This window comes from Chanodichthys erythropterus, chromosome 3, assembly GCF_024489055.1.
Source record: "Chanodichthys erythropterus isolate Z2021 chromosome 3, ASM2448905v1, whole genome shotgun sequence".
NCBI lineage: Eukaryota > Metazoa > Chordata > Actinopteri > Cypriniformes > Xenocyprididae > Chanodichthys > Chanodichthys erythropterus.
The window spans coordinates 38415147-38439982 of NC_090223.1; the positions used below are offsets into that span (position 1 = coordinate 38415147).

The following is a 24836-nucleotide window of genomic DNA, read 5'->3' on the forward strand; positions in this document are numbered from 1 at the left end:
GATGGCCCGCGTGAAAAGGGGCTGAATGGTATTGGATGACGGGCCGCCAATCTGGGGCCCGTACACCGGAGTCCAATGGATCGTCTAATGGGCCTTTGTGGCGCTGTGGAGGTCATGGAAGGCAGGTGCATCAATGCCGGACTCATCCAGAGAACGGAGGAGCTTCGCTTGAAACACCTGGAGAATCGCCATGGTGTGCAGCGCTGAAGCAGGCTGGCCCGCGGACGTATATGCTCTGTCAGCCAGGGCAGAAGTGGTCTTGCAGGGCTTGGATGGAAGGGCCCTCTTAGTTTTCCAACCCACAGCCACGGGGGGACAGAGGTGAGCCGCCACTGCTTCGTCCAGGGGCGGTAGATGCTTGTAACCCTTCTCTTCAGAGCCATCCACAGAGGTGAGAGCTGAAAAATGTGTAGTACGTAGGCGGGCAGAATACGGGGCGTGCCACGACTTCGTCAGCTCGTCATGAACCTTTGGGAAAAACGGGGCGGCGCGTTGGCGAGGGGCCTGGCAGGGACCCGGCAGGAACCACTCGTCGAGCCTGCTATCTAATACTTCAAAATGTTTCTGTAACAGCTGCCAAAAATAGTATATACTGTGGTTTTTAACAAATTAAAAAAAAAAAAAAAAATTCAAAACATCCCCCCCTCTGTTTTTTTCACAAATCACACCCTATAAATATATATATAGCCTATATTATATATATATATATATATATATATATATATATATGTTATGACAGAGACACCGGAGACAGGAATAAAAGCAGTTAAGATGTTTATTTGGCAATCAGCAGAGCAAAACGGGTGATGAATGAAGTGGTGGAAGATCTCAGAGGTGGAATGAGAGATAATACTGTCCTTGTTGAAGTTGCAGATGAATGAAGATGGAGACGCTTGAGAAGGCTGATGGAAACACTCACACACACTGGCAGGTAGGCGGCGGTGATTAGTATGCTGGTGATTGGGTGCGCGGGTACTGAAGTGAGGTGGAACCTGACGTGTCTGTGACAGTACCCCCCCTCCCACGGCCCGCTCCTGAGGGCCGAGGACCCCAACGTCGTGGTGGTCGTCCTCGAGGTCGTGGGGCAGGTCTGTCTGGGTGGTTGGTGTGGAAAGCCTGTAACAGAGCAGGATCAAGGATATCATTCTTGGGGACCCATGAGCGTTCTTCGGGACCGTAGCCTTCCCAGTCCACCAGGTATTCCAAGAGACCACCACGGCGCCGGGAGTCCAGGATCTCTCGTACCACGCAAGCAGTTCCATCGTCCAGGATAAGTGGAAGGGGGGGCTCGACGGCTGCCACGTCAGGTTCTGTGGAGGGAAGAACAGAAGGGTGGTGAGGTTTTAATAGTGACACGTGGAAGGTGGGATGAATTCTTTTGTATTGTGCAGGGAGTTGTAACCGGTAGGTGACGGGGTTGATCTGTCGCAGGATAGTGAATGGGCCAATGAAGCGGGGACTCAGCTTCTTGCAGGGCAGGCGCATCCTGATGTCCCTGGTGGACAGCCAGACCTTCTGCCCCGGTTGGTAGGTTGGAGCGTGGGAGCGCCGAAGGTCGGCTGTCATCTTGCGCCTGCGCAGGGCTCTCTGCAGCTGGTGGTGAGCTGAGTCCCATACCCTCTCGCTCTCCCGAAACCAGTAGTCGACGGCAGGAACGTTGGAGGGTTCCCCGTTCCAGGGGAACAGTGGGGGTTGGAAACCGAGTACGCATTGGAAAGGTGTTAATCCAGTGGTGGCTTGACGGAGGGAGTTCTGGGCGTACTCGGCCCAACCCAGGTACTGGTTCCAGGAGTTCTGGTGGCCGTGACAGAAGGTACGCAGGAAGCGGCCGATCTCCTGGATCTTCCGTTCCGTCTGCCCGTTCGACTGAGGGTGGTATCCAGACGATAGGCTGACGGTCACACCCAGGAGCGAGAAGAAAGCCTTCCAGACTCGGGAGATAAATTGAGGTCCTCTATCAGAGACAATATCCTCGGGGATTCCATAATGGCGGAAGACATGGTTGAACATTAACTCGGCTGTGGTCATGGCTGTGGGTAGACCCTCCAGTGGAATGAGTCGGCAGGCCTTTGAGAAACGATCTACGACAACTAGAATGCATGTGTTACCCTCAGACTCTGGGAGGTCGGTGACGAAGTCGACTCCCAGGTGTGACCAGGGCCTCTCAGGAACGGGCAGAGGATGGAGCTTGCCGGTGGGAAGATGGCGTGGGCTCTTGGAGATGGCGCACTCCCTGCAGCCCTGCACGTACCTCCTGACGTCGTTGGCCATGTTTGGCCACCAGAAGCGCTGTTTGAGCAGCGAGAGGGTCTCATTGACCCCCGGGTGACCAGTGCCAAGTGAAGAGTGAACGGAGTGCAGGAGTGGAGTGCGTCGTGTCCGGGTGATGTAATGCAAGCCCTGGGGGCAACCCGGCGGAGTTCGTGAGGAGGCATTGGAGGAGGGGAGTGTCTCTTCTGACCACTCTATGGGGCTCATGAATATGGATTCGGGCAGGATGGTGTCGGGGTCTTTGTTCCTTTCCTCGGGTGCATGGAGACGTGAGAGAGCGTCAGCTTTGAGATTTTTGGAGCCTGGACGGTAGGATATTGTAAAGTTGAATCTTGAAAAGAACATCGCCCATCTGGCTTGGCGAGGGTTGAGTCGTTTGGCAGCCTTTAGGTACTCAAGATTTTTGTGGTCAGTGAGTACCTGGAACGGATGGTTAGCTCCCTCCAGCCAATGCCTCCATTCTTCAAGGGCGAGCTTGACAGCCAGGAGTTCCCGGTCCCCGATGTCGTAATTAACCTCCGCCGGGTTGAGCTTGCGGGAGAAGAAGGCACATGGATGGAGCCTACTTGGATTCCCCTGCTGCTGTGATAGGACAGCTCCCACTCCGGTGGTGGAGGCGTCCACCTCAACGACGAATGGCAGGTCTGGATTGGGGTGGACGAGGAGGGGAGCGGTGGTGAAGGCTTTCTTGAGGTGTTCAAAAGCTTCGTTGGCAGGTTGGGACCAGGACAGAGACTTGGGCTGATGACGGAGTAGGTTGGTGAGTGGACTGACGATGGTGCTGTAGTTCTTGATGAAACGGCGGTAAAAGTTGGAGAAACCTAGGAAGCGTTGGAGTTCTTTTATGGTACTTGGGGTTGGCCAGTTCTGGATGGCGGAAACCTTCCCCTCGTCCATCCGGATGCCACTGTGATCGATCACGTATCCCAGGAAGTGGACAGAGGGCTGATGGAATGAGCACTTCTCTGCTTTCAGGAATAGATGGAACTGCCGTAAGCGTTGGAGGACCTCCGCAACGTGGTGGCGATGTTCGGCCAGGCTCCGGGAGTAAATAAGGATGTCATCTATATACACTAGGACGGACTTGTGGAGGAACTCCCGGAGCACCTCATGGATGAAATCCTGGAATAAGGAGGGGGCGTTGACCAGGCCATACGGCATAACGAGGTACTCGTAGTGGCCGGTGGGCGTGACGAAGGCGGTCTTCCACTCGTCCCCCTCGCGTATCCGGATGAGGTTATACGCGCTGCGGAGGTCCAGCTTCGTGAACACAGTGGCACCACGGAGGTGTTCCAGGGCCGCTGGGACGAGGGGAAGTGGGTACCTGAATTTGACGGTTATCTTGTTTAAGGAGCGATAATCGATGCAGGGCCGCAAGCCTCCGTCCTTCTTGGCCACGAAGAAGAAGCTTGAAGCAGCAGGGGAAGTAGACGGGCGGATGTATCCTTGGTTAAGGGCCTCTTTGATATATTCCTCCATGGCCTTCTCCTCCGATACTGACAGGGGGTATATGCGTCCCCTAGGCACTGGTTCACCCGGCAACAGATCGATGGCGCAGTCCCATGGCCGGTGTGGAGGAAGCTTGGAGGCGCGTTGCGGGCAGAAGACGTCACTGAAGTGGGCATAATCGGGTGGAATGTCGACGGAGCGTTTATCCACAGGGCTTTCGATGGAGGTTGCGTTAATGGAGAGGTCTTTGGAGAGAGGAGATCTTGGAGTAGGAAGGTCTGGGAAGCAGCTGTAGAAGCAGTGGTCGCCCCACTTCAGGACTTCGCCCGTGCGCCAGGAGATGGTGGGGTTGTGTTGTTCCAACCACGGACGCCCTAGAACCACGTCAGCGGTGGATTCCTCCAGAACCAGCAGATGGATGTTCTCAGTGTGGAAGATACCCACTTGCAGCTGAAGCGGTCCAGTCATCCGTCGGATCATCCTTCGGCTCAGGGGTTTGCCCGTGATGGAGTGGACCTTGTAAACATTCGGAGAAGGCGAGGTCTTGAGCCCGAGGTGTCGACAGAGGGCGCCGGAGATGAAATTTCCTGCTGACCCTGAATCGAGGAGCGCCACCACTGAAATAGAAGCATTAGCCGCAGTAAGGTTTACTACAGTAGTGAGTGGTTTCATTTTTTGGATGGAGGGAATGATGGCACTCACCACGGGTCGAGGAGGACGAATTGGGCATGTGGAGATTACATGCCCAGGGGAACCACAATATAGACATAGATTCAGGGTCAGCCGTCTCTGTCTTTCTGTAGAAGATAAGCGGGAGTTATCCACTTGCATTGGTTCACTTGCTGGTTCTGGGGAGCTGACGGGTTCAAACCGACGGAGGAGTGTGGTGGTTGGTAGCTGGCTCTGGTGCTCTAGGAGGCACGACTGCATACGAGAACCCACGTGGATGGCGAGTTGGATGAAGCGTTCGAGTCCTAGGGAGTCCTCGTATGCAGCGAGATGCAACCGCACGTTGGGCTCCAGCCCTTGTCGAAAGGTGGTGATGAGGGCTTGTTCGTTCCAACCACTGGTTGCGGCTAGCGTTCGAAACTGCAAGGCATAATCATTAACACTCTTATTTCCTTGTTTAAGGTTGTATAATTTCTCACCAGTAGACGAGTCGGTTAGGGGTTTTCCGAAGACTTCTCTGAAGTGAGAGACGAATGCAGGGTATGATTTAACGACAGAGCTTCTTTGAGTCCAGAGAGAATCCGCCCATAGAAGGGCCTTACCTTGCAGTTGTGATATTATAAACGCTATTTTAGCCGTGTCGGTGGGGTAGAGGTGCGGTTGCATCTCCAGAACCAACTCACACTGCAGTAGGAATCCGCTGCATTCCTCCGCCGATCCAGAGTAGGGCGCCGATTTGGCCATGGGACTGGCGGTGAAGACTGGAGAAGCAGCCGCGGCGGTGGATGCGGAAGCGGCAGCGGCGGTGGGTGCTGGTGATGGTGATGGTGGTTGTGAGGTGAGTGCTCGACGTAAAACGTCCACGAGCTCCTGAAAGGGGTCCTGTTGGCTCATGCTGATGCTTAGCTGTTATGGTCCGGTCTTCTGTTATGACAGAGACACCGGAGACAGGAATAAAAGCAGTTAAGATGTTTATTTGGCAATCAGCAGAGCAAAACGGGTGATGAATGAAGTGGTGGAAGATCTCAGAGGTGGAATGAGAGATAATACTGTCCTTGTTGAAGTTGCAGATGAATGAAGATGGAGACGCTGGAGAAGGCTGATGGAAACACTCACACACACTGGCAGGTAGACACACGAGGAGACTGGAGACAATGGAGACGAAGGAGATGATGAGGCTGGGTAAGTATCGCTTAGGGAGTCCTTGAGGTAAGTTTACAACTGGTGTAACACAAACGAGACCAGACAGTGAGTGTGTGTGAGTGTGGGGTTTAAGTGCTGGTGTTGATGACTGATGTGATGAGCTTCAGGTGGCGGTGATTAGTATGCTGGTGATTGGGTGCGCGGGTACTGAAGTGAGGTGGAACCTGACGTGTCTGTGACAATATATATATATATATATATATATATATATATATATCAGAGGTCGCGTTAACCAAAAATTTTCCGTCACTGACGGAATTTTTTTATCAATGACGGAAAAATCTGAAGGCCGTCCGTCACGGTGACAGATTACACTCAGGGTGATCTACTGTAAATTGTAACTGTAATTCACACCCCTGTCCAGTTGGTGGCGAGTGCGCTCCAATGTAGCAGCAGAGCACTGGATCCAGAACAAAAAAAAAAACTGGCACGAATCTTTTGCTATGCGTTTGATACTGATAACGCACAGGTGAGTAGGCCTACCCAGAAGCTACAACTCTCTATCACGCCACATTAAAGAGCGCCAAAACGGTATTTATTGCTTGAATTTCTTAATGAAATGGACAGAATTTGAAATCTGAGACTTTTGTTCCATATAGCAACACAAAGCGTTAAGCCTATTGCGATTTATTGGATGGGAGGCGCACAATGCACTGTTTAATCATCAACTGAAAACAGCATAGCCTACCAAGAGATCGACTATGGTTTACGAATCGATATTGGTCTCATGAATGCGCAAAACAGCAAGGAGACATTTTAATTGTTTATTAATAAAGTAATGTTTTCTGAATCAGTGTCGGCTGCAAAGATGAAGTTGATATTGACTCTCATCATCTATGGATGCGCTAGAGAGAGAATGCACTTCATTCGGTTTAGTCTACATAATCAGAGTAGCCTAGGCTATTTCTTTTCGTTTTGAATTAATTCGTTTTCGTTAAAGTAGGTATTTAAAGCTTTATGTAGATATATTTCTCATGTATGTGAGGCAAGCAGCCGCTGAGTTTCGTTTCATTTAGCCTGTAAGACGCGCTCCAGTTCACGCGCCAGTGATCGCGCCCGCGCCTCCATGTCATGATTATATTGTCTGTTATATTTGCTTCTTATTTATTACATACAGGCAAATGGTTAATTAAAATTAAGATACAATTTTTACAAAACGAAATTCACTTTAAAGAAAGGCTTTCTAGAAAATAAAACTTAATGAAGTGTTTAAAATCATGTCTGACATGTCATGTCTCCGGATATACTGCGCATCTCATGATGCATCATGCTGTTAACTTTTCATAATCAAATAGATGAATTTAAAATATAACATAGGACTATTTAAACATAAATATGAAACTATGTTTTCTTTAATGGCTACCAACACATAGCCTATACAACAGTCACGTTACAGAGAAATTTCGCGTGTGAATTACCCGTCATATTAATTTTCATATTTTAATTATAATAACACATTTAATTGCTTTTATTTTTGTTCAAATGTTATAATAACACATTTAATTGCTTTTATTTGTGAACAAAAATAAAAGCAATTAAATGTGTTATTATAATTAAAATATGAAAATTAAAATGACGGGTAGTAATAGATTATGACGGAATTTTTACGACCCTGTCCTTCAAAATGACGGACAATGTTAAAGTCTAACGCAACCTCTGATATATATATATATATATATATGACATATGAGAGATGGAAGTCAGAAATATTTTTCTTTTTCTTATAAATAAACATTTTTCTATTTTCTTTTTCTACGCGTTCATCAAACAGCTGTGGTAAGTCGGTTCTGTCTACAAACACAGTGAGTCATGTCATCCTCTCCTAGTATTGTATTGTGTTCAGTTTGTCACATGTTAAAGCTGCTGTCCGCTGTTTTTCCTCTTTGTCGCCATCTCTGTTTGAAACATGCGATTGCAGTCATATGCGGAACAGTTATCTGTACGTGCGTTGTGCCTCGGCACAGCTCGTCAGCGTGGATGAATCTAATGTTTGCTGTCAGTCACCGCACCGGTGTGGATACTGAACTTCAGAATCACAGACTCTATCTCTTGAAAGTATGACCAATACAAGAATTTTCACTGGAAAATATTATCTGAACAAGTAAATAACATTTCTGCCACTTTTGTTTTGACCAACTGAGGAAAAAGCATTAGGCCTACAATAAATCACGCTGCCAATGATGATTAAATCTAACGATCGCTTAGCTCTGATCACACCAAACCGTGCAAATTATTATTACTGTTATATTGTTCTCAAATTGTTAATGTTAACAACATCAGCACTGCGTGACTGTGTATTTAGTGTGTATTAGCGTTACCTGTAGATTTCAATTTCTGTATCCACTCCACAGTCTGAAGTCTTTTGCTTTTTGACTACGGGTGAATCTCCAATTGTCACTGATGATTGTCATTTGGATCTTTCTGGATTACAATCCACCATCAAAATGATAAGTTTAATTATTTCAGCTGCTGTGAGAAAAGGCTATAAACGTGCCACTACCGGCAGCTTCCTCACATGATTTAACTGAGCCTCTCGACATGACTCCTTTCTGTTTACGGACGTGACGTAATGACGCACAGAGGAACTGCAGCATGCTTGAATTTCCCGCGGAAATCCGCCAGTTCGCTCTTATTATAAAACATTATTACAAGCTAACCGTCGTGAATCGATAGTTTTTAACACTGGCTGGTTATGTACTTGTTCAAAAGTTGATTTTGGATCATTTTTAACCAAAAAATGTTGTGGACTGCAGCTTTAAGTATAGCTTTCTCTGTCAGCGATGAGGGATTTACATGTCATAAATTTAGGGAATTAGTCTGGCTGACAGAGAAAATCTCAGAATTAGAGACACGCATCCAAACCTTAATCGAGGATAGTAAGAATGCAAGGGCTTCAGGATGCGACTAGCTTAGTGAACTCTGTACATTGTTCGGTTCCGGCTGTAGAGCTCGCGCAGCAGGGCACTTGGGTAACGGTGAGGCGGCCTAGCCGCGGAAAACACCACTTGTTTGTATACAATTTATGTATAAAATTATGTTCAACAAATAAAAAATAGAGATAATACTGATAAACAAATGATAAACCTTGGATTGTTAAATATTAGATCCCTTTCTTCAAAATCACTTATTGTAAATGATATTATCACAGACAATAATCTAGATTTGCTGTGTTTGACAGAAACCTGGCTAAAACCGGACGATTATATTACTTTAAATGAGTCTAGCCTGCAAGGTTAAGATTATCGACACAATCCTCGTCAGAAAGGCAAAGGGCGAGGTGTTGTTGTAATTTATAGTAATATTTACAGTATTAGTTAAAAGTCTTTCAAATACAATTCCTTCGAAGTGATGGTACTTTAGGTAACGTTATGTCAGTTGACATTTGTGCTGGCTACTGTATACAGGTGTCACAGACATGGCAGGCTCTACCATCACCCAACCACAGCGCACTTCGTCACCCGAGTTCTAATCACGCACACCTGCATCCCATCAGCACAGTCATCAACAGCAGCACAAAAGGCACACGCACTCACACAGTCACTGTCCGGTCTCGTTGGCATATAGTTTTACCTTAATGCTCACCTCACGGACTCTTTCCAAGATACTTGCCTGTCTCCAGCATGTTCCCAAGTCTCCTTCGTTGTTCCTCGTCTCGTGTGAGTTCCTCTGTGTCTTCTCAGCTCCAGTCCATCACCAGCCTGCAATATCTGCAAGAGAAAAGACAAGTATCACTCCAGTATCCATACCTGCCACCTGTCATCTGCCTTCACTTACCTGCGTGCCGTTTGAGCTCCTGGTTGTTCAATAAACTGTCTTACCTGCATTCCATTGTCTCTGTCCCCTTCTGTATTGTAACAACAGTAGTAGTTTAATATTGTCAATTAATATAATAGGCCTAATTATATGAATATGTCATATGAATTATTCATAGTTTTCATTTATTTAATATAAATATAATGAATAATTAGCAGAAAAAAATGGGCAATTTTGTCTCTAAAATGTTTTCAATGTTTTGAACCCCGCTAAAAACCAATCCACCTTCATGAGCCCGAAGAACTAGAGTTTGCTCAGACTTATCTTGAACTTACCTGGGTAGAAACTGAAACTGGCTTTGTGCAACAGGCCACTGGTTTTACTTAAAAACAGTGTCATGTAAATGGCTCCAAGGAAAACGGAAACACAGAATCTAAACAGAAACAGAGCATACATGTGACACACAAAGTCGAGAACAGAATTTATGATGAAGCTACTCTAAGGGTGCTGCTGTACTATGAAGAATTATTTGTGCTTCTTCAGACTTTCAAAATTGTATAGTCTGTTTATTGGTAAAGAAAACAAAGGTTTACGGAGTGATGCTCAAAATAGTCAACTGCTTGACAAGAGCGCCACCTCTTGGAAAAACAAAAGTACATCTGGAGAATAAGTGAAGTCAACAGTAAAAGGATAAGGTTTTTGTATTGCTTTGACCCTGAACTCATTCACAGTGTCTCTCTAGCACAGTAATAGACAGCAGTGTCTTCAGTCTTGAGGCTGTTCATCTGCAGGTACAGTTGACTGCTGGAGTCATCTCTGGACACTGTGAACCTTCCCTGGACTGACTGGGAATAGTACTTCTGAGAACTGGATGGGCTGATAGTTGCAACCCATTCCAGTCCTTGACCTCCTTTGTCTCACCACAGATGGCCAGGAGCTGCTGAAAGTAAATCCAGAGGCAGTACAGACCAGCTGAAAAGATTCACCAGGTCTTTTTACCACAGCTTGAGACTGAGTGAAGGTCTGACAATGAATATCTGGGGAAGAGCAAGACAAAAAGACTAAAAAGTGTAGATGTAAAGATGTAAATTTATTTAAAAATGCCTGTTGTAGTGGGCTTTCTAATATGAATTATACATATATTATTGTTATAATTTTGAAATTAACAAACCATGTAAAAATAGTAATAGCAGGAGTGAACTGATCATTGTTGTCATTGCTGATTGATTCTCCTCTACAGGATCCACATACAGTCAGTGAACACAGACACACAGAAATATACAGCACAGTTTTGCATAAACTCCTCCTCCAGTCTGTCAATGCTTGTTACCTTTGTGTATGAAAACAGAAATTTGTATAAATAAATAAAAGAAAACCATTATGCATAATGAAAGACCGTAATGGTACTGGATAAAGTAAGCAATAAACAGATTTGTTGCATAAATGTTTCACAACATATTTCAAAAAGTTTAAATGATTATGGCTAAATTATGTTTTTAAAGCATTTTTGGATGGATGGATGGATGGATGGATGGATGGATGGATGGATGGATGGATGGATGGATGGATGGGCTGTCACAATCCTGGATTTGTCTGGATTTTATTTTGAAATGTATTCGCAGTTCCCATTTTTTTCTGTGGTCCCTTCCTGTGTTTGGTCCTTGGCTGTATCCAAAAACCTAGGCAGCTGTTTTGTTTCTTCAATGCCTTATCAGGCAATGACTTGTAAGGCAGCGTTTGTGCATGAAGGCACCTCACAAAACTGATTTCAGACAGACTTCTGAGGCAGCAACAGCAAAATAGCGAGCTTTGATAAGAACTAAACAAATACACTGCTCAAAAAAATTAAAGGAACACTTTTTAATCGCAAAAATAACATCAAGTCAGTTAAACTCCTGGGATATTGATCTGGACAGTAAAGTAGCAGAGGGGGTTTCAGCTGCTTTGGTGTTAATGAAATTAACAACAGGTGCACTAGATGGGCAACAATGAGACGACCCCCAAAACAGGAATGGTTTTATAGGCGGAGGCCACTGACATTTTTTTCCCTACTCATCTTTTCTGACTGTTTTTCACTAGTTTTGCATTTGGCTAGGGTGTCACTACTGGTAGCATGAGGAGATACCTGGACCCTACAGAGGTTGCACAGGCAGTCCAACTCCTCCAGGGTGGCACATCAATATGTGCCATTGCCAGAAGTTTTGCTGTGTCTCCCAGCACAGTCTCAAGAGCATGTCAGTCTTAACCCATCAGCAGGACCGGTATCTGCTCCTTTGTGCAAGGAGGAACAGGATGAGCACTGCCAGAGCCCTACAAAATGACCTCCAGCAGGCCACTGGTGTGAATGTTTCTGACCAAACAATCAGAAACAGACTTCATGTGGTTGGCCTGAAGGTCTGATGTCCTCTAGTGGGCCCTGTGCTCACTGCCTGGCACTGTGGAGCTCGATTGGCATTTTCCATTGAACACCAGAATTGGCAAGTCCGCCACTGGTGGCCTGTGCTTTTCACAGATGAGAGCAGGTTCACCCTTATCATATGACAGACATGAAAGGGTCTGGAGAACATTATGCTGCCTGTAACATCATTCATCATGACCGGATTGGTGGTATAACAATAAAACAACATCTTAAATTTCAAAGGAACGCCTCCCAAAACTCGTGCACGAGTATTGGAACACGAGTGTTTACCACCGGCATTCGCTGTGTCGTGTTTTTTGGATTCATTATGTCGGACTCACAGCAGGTAACTCATAATCTGCAGTTGTTATTCCTGTCTCCTGACAAAAACATTGCATGCGGCGCCTGTGGAGTGTGGAAAGTTACCGGAGCGCGCAGCCGCGCTCGTCTCTCACAAGGAATGTCATGGCAGTGATTGACAAGCCAGAGGACCAATCGTTTACGTGATGATCGCGTAAACGATTGGCTGATGTTTTTAAGGCCCTACCTCGTGCACAGATGATGTATATTAATATTATTCCTTTCAGTGCACCTAATAAATAGTCTTATCAGTTAATAAAGACAGTTTCAAGTAATATTGCAAAAATGTATAAAACAAAACATCCTCTTTAGCACCTTTAATGGTTAATGGTCAAGCTTTCATAGTCAGAATGGGTCAATAAATAACAATTCAGTGATGACAGTATCAGCAATTATATCTATTCTAGACTGTCTGAAGATTGCTTATTGGCCACTATTTATAATTCATAAAAAGAGACTTAACGATCATGAAATAATGTGTTAGAAGTAGAACAAGAGATCTAGAGAATCCTTCTACTGAGACTCATATTGTGTTTACCATGACTTAAGTACATGTGAGAACAGTGCGCCCTCTTGTAAAATGTGTCAAAAATTCACTTGTAACACAATTATCAGAAGACAGGATTATGTCAGTGAACTGAGCTTTGAGTGGAAAGTAGAGAAGACAGAAATATGAATGAAATATTTACGCATTTAAAAATAAAAAAATCTGTATTTTAACTTTTACTAACAAATTTCAAAGGTTGTACTGTTTTTTTTTGATGACTGAATGTAATCTGGAACTGAAACTATTTGTGTTTTGAGTGACAATGTTGTTTTTGAACAAGGCAGTAACTGCTCTGTGTCACTGTGACTCTCTGGCGCAGTAATACACAGCTGTGTCCTCAGTCTGCATATTCTGTCCTTGTAGAGTCACTGTATTGCTGGAAGTGTCTCTGCTAACTTGATATCTACTTTTCAGTTTATCACTGTAATATGTGCTACCGCTACTACTACATATGTATCCAACCCATTCCAGAGCTTTTCCCGAAACCTGTCGTATGAAGCCAGTGCAGTAGCTGTCAGTCACTGTATATCCAGAGATCTTACAGGACAGAGTCAAAACCTGACCAGGCCTTAAGACCACAGAATCAGTCTGGGTCAGTTCAACACAGTGGACACCTAAGGGAAAAAACGAAGATCTGACATGTTAGATACATGGAAAAAATTACTATAACCATAAATTCATTTTTTATTATGAATTATTTCTGTTAAAACTATGGAGACTTACGAGAGACAGCTGCAAGCAGCAGAAACAACCAGAGAGATGAGGAGACCATGGTTTGAGAAGTGTGAGAGCAAGCTGTTTCTTTTCATCTTAATACTCAAAGAAAAAGGAGGAAAATGGATATTTGCATACAGCTCTGCATATGCAACCCAGAGTATCTCCATATTTTTATAAATTATTTTGTATTATGGTTTTTTTTTCTGTTTTTTTGTATTTCTTTCAGAAGACAAAGTTGGCAGTAATGATGGGTGTGCTGTGCTATTAGGAAATTACATTTTAATATTGTCTGTGATATGTACAGTTGGCTACACTCTCAGAAAAAAAGGTACGACACTGTCACTGGGGCAGACAAAATCGAAAAGGTACCTTTGTACCTTATTTGCTTACCCCTAAATGGTAAATATTAGTACCTTAAAAGTACATATTAGTGTCTTTTCACTTTTGTCGCTTAGAGAATACTGCCCCAGTGACAGCGCCAAACCTTTTCTTCTGACAGTGTATAGAACACATTTTAATGATAAATTCATTCTTGATAAATTTTGTTGTTGTTGTTTTCGATATATTGAAATACTCAAGATCATTCAGGGCAGCCATTAATAAACTCTGGAGGCAGAATTAAATAATAATATAACATGAAATAGAGATACGTACTAGTTAAACACATCAGGAGAAAAAATAAGAATGGAATGTCTGCCATTTCAAATGATGCAGGAAGAACAACTGCTACAATGTCACTGAATTCTGCTGGTAGAAATACTGTACATTATGTCATTTACATTTGGGTGGAGCTTTAAAATCTGATACTATATTAAGATCTAATGGCACTGTTGATGAGTCTCTACCAACACAATCCCTTCTGCATTTCTATTATATTTGTGTTAAGAATGTTACAATGTAAATGAATTAACTTGAATGAAAATGTTCAAAAGTTCCAAAGAAAATGTTTTAAATGTTAGTAGTTTTTGTGTGTGTTTTATGTTTCTACTCAGAATAAGAAGTATAACAGAATAAACACTTCAGTTCATTGCCTGACACAGATGGTGATGGATGGTGATGGATTTTATTGACTTTATATTGAAACAAATAATGCTTTAATCGTTTCTGTTAATGACAGTTATTTTAGCTAATTATGTGTTTTATTTATTAGGCAATTGTTGTTTTGCCAACAGATTCAGTGTACATACATTTTAATGTCATCAGATGAATATCAGCTGTGAATGATGAACATTTTATGAAAATTGGTTTTCAACTTTTGAGGACAAAACGATCAATACCCTAATGTGAATATGATGATGTTTTTGTACAGGGAGGCTGTTGGCGTCTGTCACTGTGTATAATATTTGGCACAATAATACACAGCTGTGTCTTGAGCTTGCATATTATTTCCCTGCAGTGTTATTGTGTTACTGGAGGTGTCTCTGCTGATGCTGAACTTGCTTTTCAGTGAATCCTTGTAGGATAAGCCTCCATCACTCCAGATCACTCCAATCCACTCCAGAGCTTTTCCTGCAGGCTGACGAATCCAGCCTGTACGATAACTAGTAACTGAATATGAGACTTTACAGTTGATAGTTAGAGTGGCATCAGGACGGACAGTCAGAGACTCAGGCTGAGTGAGTTCATATGAATGAATACCTGTATCAAATCAAATAACAGCTGTTAGTAAAATAGCATGAAGTTTAAAGATGGTTAACAAGCTTTTTAGCAACAAAATGATGCATCACACAGAAAAGTAGATAAACTTACAGGATACTACTGCCAGAAGCAACACTAAAGATGAAGAGATCATGGTGTGTTTCACAGCACAGTTTGTTCTTCTCTCCCTCTAGTGATCAGATGAATGTATAAACTGACTCATGTCTGGTGTTTAAATATGCAACAGAAGATTTACATAAACACACAGAGCTAATAATCATCTCCACATGCTCAAACAACAAGAATATTGGGATTACATGAAGAGGCATCATCACACTGTGCTGAACTTTTAGTTATTACTGATATGGTTGAAGATCATTAACAGAAAATATAAACAGTTTATTGTGACTGTAAGTGATTCAAACTATCAAAATGTAAAATGTATTCTTCGATTGAATTTGCCCTGATCAGAGCATTTATGCCAATTATAGTTACAATGAATATGTCTTGTTCTTTTTTTCTTTAGACTAGAGATTTTATAATATTTATTGCATATATTAATTATATTTGTGTTATTATTATTTTATTGATGTTACATCTGACAGCAACAACAGCAGTAATAATGTATGTTTCTGTTGGGTCATCATCAGAAACACTTGCTTTTCTCACCTGTTCAGTGAATTTAAATAAATATTAAGTTTTAAATTTAGCATGAAGATTGTCTGATCTGGTTTCAGCAACGGACCTGTAACAGTGCCTGTCTTGTTATTGAATAAGCTAAACTAATAATCTTGAATATTAATAATAAGCATAAGCGCACTAGCTGTCCTGACAGCTGCTAAAAAGACGATTGCGTTGAGATGAAAACCTCTTCATTCACTTTCTGTTAAACGATTCTTACATTTTTTTAATTTGATTTTTCTCCTGCTTGAGGTCTTTTGACTGTTTTCTTGTGATTTTGAAATGCTTTATAATGTTTTGTTCTTTTCTTTTCTTTTCTTTTCTTTCTTCTATTAAAAATGAAGCAAGAAACATTAATCCTATACAATATCTCTGATCGGCTGGATTCACCTTTAGAGAAGAGCTTGAAAATGTAAGCATTACTACTAAAGATAAGATTACCCCAGAATGAATTACATTGCTAGCACACCCCAACACTAACGCACAATAATAATGATAAATGCTGACCAGTACTTCACGAGTTCGTTTCCTCATAAAATCTTTGAGCTAATAAGGTTAAGCGTATTTGGCTTGCTGTCCGCTGTGGAGGGGCTCGAGGAAGCAGCTTCAACTCGAGCTTGGATATACCCCCCAGAGACTTCTAGTGCCTGGAAGAGGAGTACGATAGATGAGATGCCTAATTTATGTGGTGGAGTTGGGGAGGTGGAGGGATATCGAAACAACTGATGCCAGAGCAGGGTGAGTAGCTGCTTATATGCTCTGGATGTAATTGAAAGATTAGGGTTCCCTCCTCTTGAGATTATGTTCGAGTTTCACTAATTTAAAGATTAGATGGGTTCACTCCTCCCGAAATTACGTTGTGAACTTCACTTAATTATATTACTTTTTTTTAATGAAAATTATTTTTTTGCAGTTGTAAGGCCCGCCTAATGGGTCCAATGACGGTTTCCCACAGGACAGGGAAGGTTTAAGCGTGTATGCCTTTTCAGCGTCTCTATTAAGTTCACTTAATTTCACTCGCTTAATCTGACTCCAATTTCAAATGATTCTTACACTTAGGTTGTGTTTCCAATTAGAAATTCATCATTAGTTATGCATTAATTTAGATATTTGATGATTCTGGATATTCCATATTTCAATTGTTCATTCATTAGGGACCTGATGCCGCACAGAGATACTCGCCCTGGGATTTCGCGGTAAACTCACGGACATAAACTCGCCAGTCTGATCTTCGTCAGAGGGTGTAATAAGTTGGCTAATACCTTTAGTCGGTTGCCTACTGCTCACTCGAACAAAAGTGTATTTTAATTTAGCCACTTCCATACAACTTGCTAAATCAGCGGTAAACAGAAATCAAAATACAATAATTAAAATAAACTACAACTTAAGTTTTAAATTGTTTTTTTTTATTCATTTCTCTAGTATCCTCACTCAAACCCTTTGCTTCATCAGCCTCTCTCCACCGGATAAACACACATGTGATCATCTGTCCCTGTAACATCCAGACAAGACTCAAGCTTCCTCTGAGATTTATGTGCTCAATACTACATTCACATGTTGAGGTAGTTGATGATGTGTTAACTCACTTTTTATCCAACACAAATGTTCCTTAATTTATCAACAGTACTAACAGACAAATAAAATAGATAACTTATGTCTAGTTACTTGAACATTAGTTTTTTACATTACTTGCATTCATGTAATGTAAGCAGTGTTGACAACAGTGAATTCTACATAACAGTACACACACATCACTCAGACGTCTATTTCATGTTGCGATGTGCTTATCATCTGCAATATTTATTGAATATTTTCCTGTCAGGTGTTAAATAAACATTTAGAAAGCGACTGTATGATGTATATGGTTTAGATTTCATGTAAATCCACTTTGGAGACGAACGTGTGCTTTCTGATGCTCCCCTGTTAGCTGTACATAATAAAACGTGTTTGTACGTTTTAAAAATAGTTTTATTGCTAAAAAAATAACCAAAGAAAAAAATTAAAAGGCCATTTCATTAATCCTACAATATCTCTGATCACAAAGGCAGACAGTGCCCTCTATTGTAAAAGCAGCAGTATTCTCATTAAAAATAATTTCTAGATAAACTATAAAAAATAAACTTTACTGAGACTGCACACAGCAAAAAGAAAGAAAGAAAGAAAGAAAGAAAGAAAGAAAGAAAGAAAGAAAGAAAGAAATATCCAGTTAGACAGGTCATAGCCAGTTCATTAGAAGTTACGACAGGAAGAACATTTTTAGAAATGTTTTTCATGTTGCTTTTAATGAACTAGTTGCATTTAAGTCAAAAATATTATTTAATCTAATTGAACCCACTTGACTGTCTTAGTTTACAGAAGGGTTAGACCAACAGAGAAAGGTCTGCAGCTCATTTCTCAAATTTTTGTTTGGCTGGAAAACACTGATGTTCCACACTTGTACAATATAAAAAAAAATTCTTCTCATTCTTATTCTTTTCATTCAAGATGTTTTTGAACAAAGCTGCTTGTGGTTTGTGTCACTGTGACTCTCTGGCGCAGTAATACACAGCTGTGTCCTCAGTCTGCATATTCTGTCCTTGTAGAGTCACTGTGCTGCTGGAAGTGTCTCTGCTAACTTGATATCTACTTTTCAGTTTATCACTGTAATATGTGTTACCGCTATAACATATTCTTCCAATCCATTCCAGAGCTTTTCCTGCAGCCTGTCGTATCCAGTTAGTGCAGTAGCTGCTGTCAGTCAATGAATATCCAGAGATCTTACAGGACAGAGTCAAAACCTGACCAGGCCTTAAGACCACAGAATCAGTCTGGGTCAGTTCAACACAGTGGACACCTGGAGAAACAAATATGGACTGACATGTTAGATACATGGAAATATTTTGTATAAAAATATTTATTTAAAAATTTTTTTATAAATTATTTCTATAAAAGTATGGAGACTCACAAGAGACAGCTGCTAGCAGCAGAAACAGCAAGAAAGATGAGGAGACCATGGTGTGAGAAATGAGAAAGCAATCTGCTTCTTTTCATCTAAGTGTAGGGACCCCTAAAATGTCTATTTGAATATGATTCATGTTGAGAAATAAATCTGCATGTCAACATGTATTTTGTTTTTAATTTTTATTTCAAAATATGTAACTGTATTTTTATGTCCAGTCAGAAATTGTTTAATGCAAGTGTTATGTTACTGGCCAATGACTGTTGAGCTTTAATGTTACATCATGACGTGAGTTACGTACGGAAGAAGAGGAGGAGGAGCATCGCACATGGCAAGAGAAGGCTGATAGAAAGTTCGCTACGTGTGTTAGAAGTGCGTCATTTTGGAGACTTCATATATTTCTTTGAAATATTAGGCCCAAAGTGTACAGTAACGGTGCTCGTTTTGTTTCTATTCCTTATTTAAAGTGTATTTCATTATTCCATTTATTTATTTTTTTTTCCGAGTCAACGCGCTGAGCCAAGACGTGTATGAGAGTGACTAGGGCTTAAAAGCTAGTGATGTTTCAAGTTCGGAACAATAACTGTTGAGAAAGTTATTGGACATTCGTGGATTCATCACATTGGACAGATCGTGTGGATCGTCGTGGGACGTGGATCTACTGGATTCATTGTGTGTTCGTGACTGCTCGTGATGGGAAACAGTGTTCGTGGCGTATGTAATCTCAACCTTGCTTCAATTTCATCGGATGGATGTAAGTGAATTCATCATTAAGGCTGTTGAATGTGAATTACATTGAATTCGTCAGTTGTTAATGTGCACCAACGAGCTGGGCCCCAACGGTAACGAAACGAACAGTATATTTGACTGCGTCACTGACTCGTGTATATTTGACTGCGTCACTGACTCGTAATATTGAACTGAAAGAGCTTGAATGTTGTTAAACACAGGTTTTATTTTTATTTTTGAAGTGTTCAATTGATGTTAAGAGAAGTGTGTAAATTTTCTTTACTGATTTAAGTGACTCTGGAGAAAATGGAGTGTTAAAACTCATAGGTTTTAAATTGGTTATCTTAAAAGCAAATTGAGTACAGTGTTCTAAAGTATTAATATTATAAGGTTAGAAATACTACTTTAGAAAGCATAAAAGAAGGAAAAACATTGACTGAGAAGGTGATTTATATATATATATATATATATATATATTTTTTTTATTTTTTTTTTTGAGAAAATAAGTAATTTACACACCATTAGGTAAAAGTTTCTCTGTGTCCTTACAAAGGGTAATATTCATTTTCAGTTATTGTTTTTTAAGGGGGGGATTATCTTAATGTAAATAAATAAATCTCTGTTATTCCTTTTCTCCTTAAAAAGTTGTATTGTGTTGTTTTATTAAGTTTGTCAAGTTAACTTAATTAACAAGGTACTGATTTTTGGGATACTACAAAGAATTTAGTTTAGTAAATTTTAGTACACTATTTTTTTTTATTATAATCGGTATAAGGGAAAAGTTAATTTATGATTATCATCATTTAAAGAGAAAAATACCGGCCAAATTCACCATTCAACTGCCGGGAACCCAGGTTTTCTTATTTAACACAGCATTGAAATGAACCCTTGGGGTTAACAAAAGGGTTACATTTTTGGAGGCACCGCTGGGATATTTTTTTTTTCTTTTCTTCTTTTCCCCTGTTTACCAATGTGATTTTTGCCAGCAGATTTTTTTTTTCATTTTAACCTTTCTTCTATGATTTAGTGTAGCAGTGATTTGACACAGTTGATAATTTCTGTTTTTGTGTTTATTTTCACATAGCTACTCGTCTTCTACAAAATATGGATCTCTCGCAGACTGTTCAGTGGAGTAGAGAGGAGAGTGTTAGCTTCTCACGTGCCATTGTGTTGAGCAATGTCCCTTTGGATGCTAGCAATGACACCATTGAGAAAGTGTTAAACACGGTAAAGGTTTTTGGTCGCACTAGAATACGTGGTCGCCGTGGTGACATAACTGGTAGATGGTTGTTTATTTTAGTGGAGACCAGTGCTGATATAGATCCTGATGTTATACCTCCTGAGATAGGAATAGAAAATGAAGCTGGTCCCTGGAGTGTCAACTTAGTGGGTAGTTTAGTAGACCATAGTCCTGCCACCGAAGGTGATACCTTCCAGCTTAAGCTACAAGCCTTGTTGCAGCAGGAGGGTAAGTCCATGGAAGAAGTAAAGGCCATGATTATGGAAAATCAGACCCCTAAATCTGACCTCAGTGTGGACCTAGTAGATGCCATAGGCAAATTAGTAGATCGTTGTAATCAGGTGTCCAGTGATGGGCCTAGTTACAGAAAACTGAGGTTGTTCTCAGGGTGGAAACCTGTCCCTCCAGGTGAAGAAGAATATGAAGTCTGGATGGAGCAGGCCGCTCAAATGATAAGTGAATGGCAATGCACCGAATCTGCTAAGAAACAACGCATCGTTGAGAGTTTGCGAGGTCCTGCTGCTGACATTGTCAGGTTTCTAAAAGTGAGTAGCCCATCTGCGACCGCAAATGACTATTTAGCTGCCCTTGATACTGTATACGGTACCACTGAGAATGGACCAGATCTAATGGCTAAGTTTCGTCATACCTACCAGGAAAGTGGAGAGAAACTTTCAGCTTTCTTGTACCGCCTAGATAAACTTCTTCATCGTGCTCTCTTGAAGGGTGGAATTGATGCAACAGGCATAAATAGAGCTAGAATGGAGCAGCTAATTAAAGGAGCTCTTACCAATGATATGGTTGCTTTGCGAATCAGGATGACTCATACTGTGCAAGATCCCCCTTCTTTCTCACAGTTGATGAAGGAAGTGAGAGAGGAAGAACACTGGGTAGCTGCACGAGAGAATGTTAAAGCTTCTGTTGCTAATGTTGCCTCTCCCCAGGTGCCTGTGCCGCCTGAATTACATAGCCTGAAGAAGGAGGTTAAAGAATTGTCCATTCAGGTGAGTCGACTGTTGAGTGTGGCCACTGTGACCCCTGCCGTTGACCGTACCCCACCGAAAATGCCCAGTCAGACAAAGGAAGCTACGAACCGAGACAGTGTTCACAAACCCAAAACTTCCAAGTTAACTTTGCCTGGTATCTTCTGCTATAACTGTGGTGAAGATGGTCATAAGAAGTGGGAATGTAAAGCACCTGAGGATCTTCGAAAAGTAAATCAGAAGTTGATGAAAATGCACCGCTTGCAGGGAAACTTGAGCGGAGCTCAGTGAAGGAACGGCACGGAGCTCCAGATAATCCATGTTCCACTTACGGTTCATTTCTGCTTGATGTTGGCCAGCCACAATTGCCTGTAGGTTTAGTAGGGCCTGTCTCTGAGGTGCCTGTTCAGATTGAAGGGATTTACACAAGAGCTCTTCTTGACAGTGGCTCTCAGGTCACTCTATTGTACCGTAGTTTCTATGATACTTATCTGAAACACTTGCCTCTTCAACCTGTGGAAAATCTTGAGATCTGGGGTCTTAGCTCTCACAAATATCCGTATGATGGATACTTGCCACTCAGACTTGAGTTTACTGAAAATGTGGCTGGCGTGCATCAGGTGGTTGACACTCTTGCAATCGTGTGTCCAGACCCTTTAAAAAGGGAGGGGATAGCCATATTGGTTGGGACCAACACTAGCTTAGTGAGAAAGCTGCTTGAGTCTTGTCGTGAACAGGCTGGTGAAAAGTTCCTGAACGTATTGACTATACATCCTGTAATTCGAGATGCATTTGAGACTATTCAACAAACAGACGTGTCACAGGGTGATCCAGACAAACATGGAACAGTTTGGTTTGTGAAGCATACCCCTGTTGTATTGAAGCCAGGTCAAGTTGTGCAACTTCCAGGTCTGCCTAAGTTCCCCGGTCAGATGACTGAATCTTTGTTGTTGGTAGACAAAGCGGAAGTGGATGACACATTTACTTCTGACTTGCAAGTGAGACCTGAAGTTCATTTAGCATCCATTCTGTCCAGCCGACAAGTAACAGTGACTGTTAGGAACATGTCCACAAGAGAAGTATGGATAAAGCGAGGAACTCCTCTTGCTCATGTATTTCCAGTGACTGTGGTACCACAATTTTCCTCCAAACGGCTGCCTGAACAAAGTAACCTGTCCCTTGCATCTTTTGATTTTGGAGATTCTCCAATGCCAGAAGAGGCAAAACGGAGTTTGTGTGAGGAAATGATGCAGAGAAAAGAAGTGTTTTCCCTTCATGAGTGGGATGTGGGCTGTTCAAAAAGTACCACTCATGAGATAAGGCTGAATGATTCGCGCCCTTTCAGAGAAAGATCTCGTCGTCTTGCTCCGGCTGATTGGGAGGATGTGCGGCAGCATCTACAGGAACTTCAGAGTGCTGGCATTATTTCAGAGTCCCGAAGCCCTTATGCTTCGCCAATTGTAGTGGTGCGTAAGAAGTCAGGGAAGGTCAGAATGTGTGTGGACTATCGGACACTCAACCAACGGACCACACCAGATCAATACACCGTACCCCGAATTGAGGATGCTCTACACAGCCTTTCTGGGAGTAAATGGTTTACTGTTTTAGATCTGAGGAGTGGATACTATCAAATACCAATGAGTGACACCGACAAGGAAAAGACCGCATTCATCTGCCCTCTAGGGTTTTATGAATTCGAGCGTATGCCTCAGGGTATCTGTGGAGCACCTGCTACCTTCCAGAGGGTTATGGAGAGAACTGTAGGAGACATGAACTTCTTGGAGGTGCTTGTGTACTTAGATGACCTAATTGTGTTTGGGCGGACGCTTGAAGAGCACCAACAGCGGCTCTTGAAAGTTTTGGACAGACTGAGGGAAGAGGGGCTAAAGATCTCTCTTGATAAGTGTCAATTTGGCAGGACGTCTGTGAACTATGTAGGGCATATTGTTTCACAGAATGGAATATCTACTGACCCTTCAAAGATAGAGGCTGTTGTATCCTGGCCCAAACCAAAAACAGTGACAGAGCTTAGAGCGTTTTTAGGGTTCTGTGGATATTACCGCCGTTTTGTGAAGGATTTCTCTAAGTTGTGCCGGCCTCTAAATGAGCTGCTGCAGGGGTATCAATCCACTAAAAAGAAAAAGAACATCAACTCCCCTGTTAATGATGCAAAGCCGTGTTACAAATCCTCTGAACCTTTTGGCTCCCGATGGACAGCTCATTGTGATTCTGCTTTTCAAACACTCAAGAATCGCCTGACACAAGCTCCAGTGTTAGCCTTTGCTGATGCACAGAAGCCCTACGTCTTGCATGTGGACGCAAGCATGGATGGACTTGGAGGGGTGCTGTATCAGGAGCATGATGAAGGGCTCCGCCCGGTCGCTTTCATCAGCCGAAGCCTCTCCCCTTCAGAGAGAAATTATCCTGCGCACAAACTGGAATTTTTAGCTCTGAAGTGGGCCGTTGTGGATAGACTGCATGACTATCTCTATGGTGTCCAGTTTGAGGTTAGAACTGATAACAATCCTCTAACCTATATAATGAAGTCAGCAAAACTTGATGCGACTGGTCATCGTTGGTTGTCAGCCCTTACCACCTACAATTTCAGTCTGAAATATAGGCCAGGCCGAAAGAATGTCGACGCTGATGCATTGTCCAGACGTCCACATACTCACCTGAGCGCCGATGATGACTGGCAGGAAATTCCAGCGGCGGGTGTCCGAGCTCTCTGTCAGGAAATGTCTGTGGAGAAAAGAGCAGGTTGTATCTCTTATCCCTGTGTTGTACAACAGATAGGGGCCCATATGTCTGCTGTTCCTAAGGCTTATTGTCAAGCTACTGCATTAGTTGGAGACCACTTACCTGAACTTAGTCCAAGTGAGCTTCAAGCTGCCCAAAGGAAGGATGTATTCTTGGGAGAGGTGTGGGAAGCTGTCTGTCATAAGAAACCTGCAGGTACTGTCCATCACAACAACCCGGAGATAAAGCTGCTGAAACGAGAGTGGGAAAAGTTGTCAGTAGATAATGGGTTGCTGTATAGAACAATTAAAACGAGTGACCAACGAGTGAAGCGACAGCTCGTGCTTCCCAAACAGTACCATAGTATGGTGTTGAAATCTTTGCATGACGAGATAGGACATCTAGGCTTTGATAAGTCTTACAATCTGGTTCGTGACCGATTTTATTGGCCACGCATGAAGTGTGATGTAGAGGCCTACTGTAAAACGTGTGACCGCTGCATAAAGAGGAAAACGTTACCT

At 42.4% G+C, this 24836-nt stretch overlaps 1 gene segment (V, D, J or C); it reads right to left on the reverse strand.

The window, feature by feature from the left end:
- Positions 1-18202: 18202 nt before the first annotated feature.
- On the reverse strand, positions 18203-18679 carry LOC137004579 (immunoglobulin heavy variable 3-30-3-like). The segment is given in 2 exon segments: positions 18203-18519; positions 18631-18679. Coding segments are annotated over 2 exon segments (366 nt in total).
- Positions 18680-24836: the final 6157 nt, after the last annotated feature.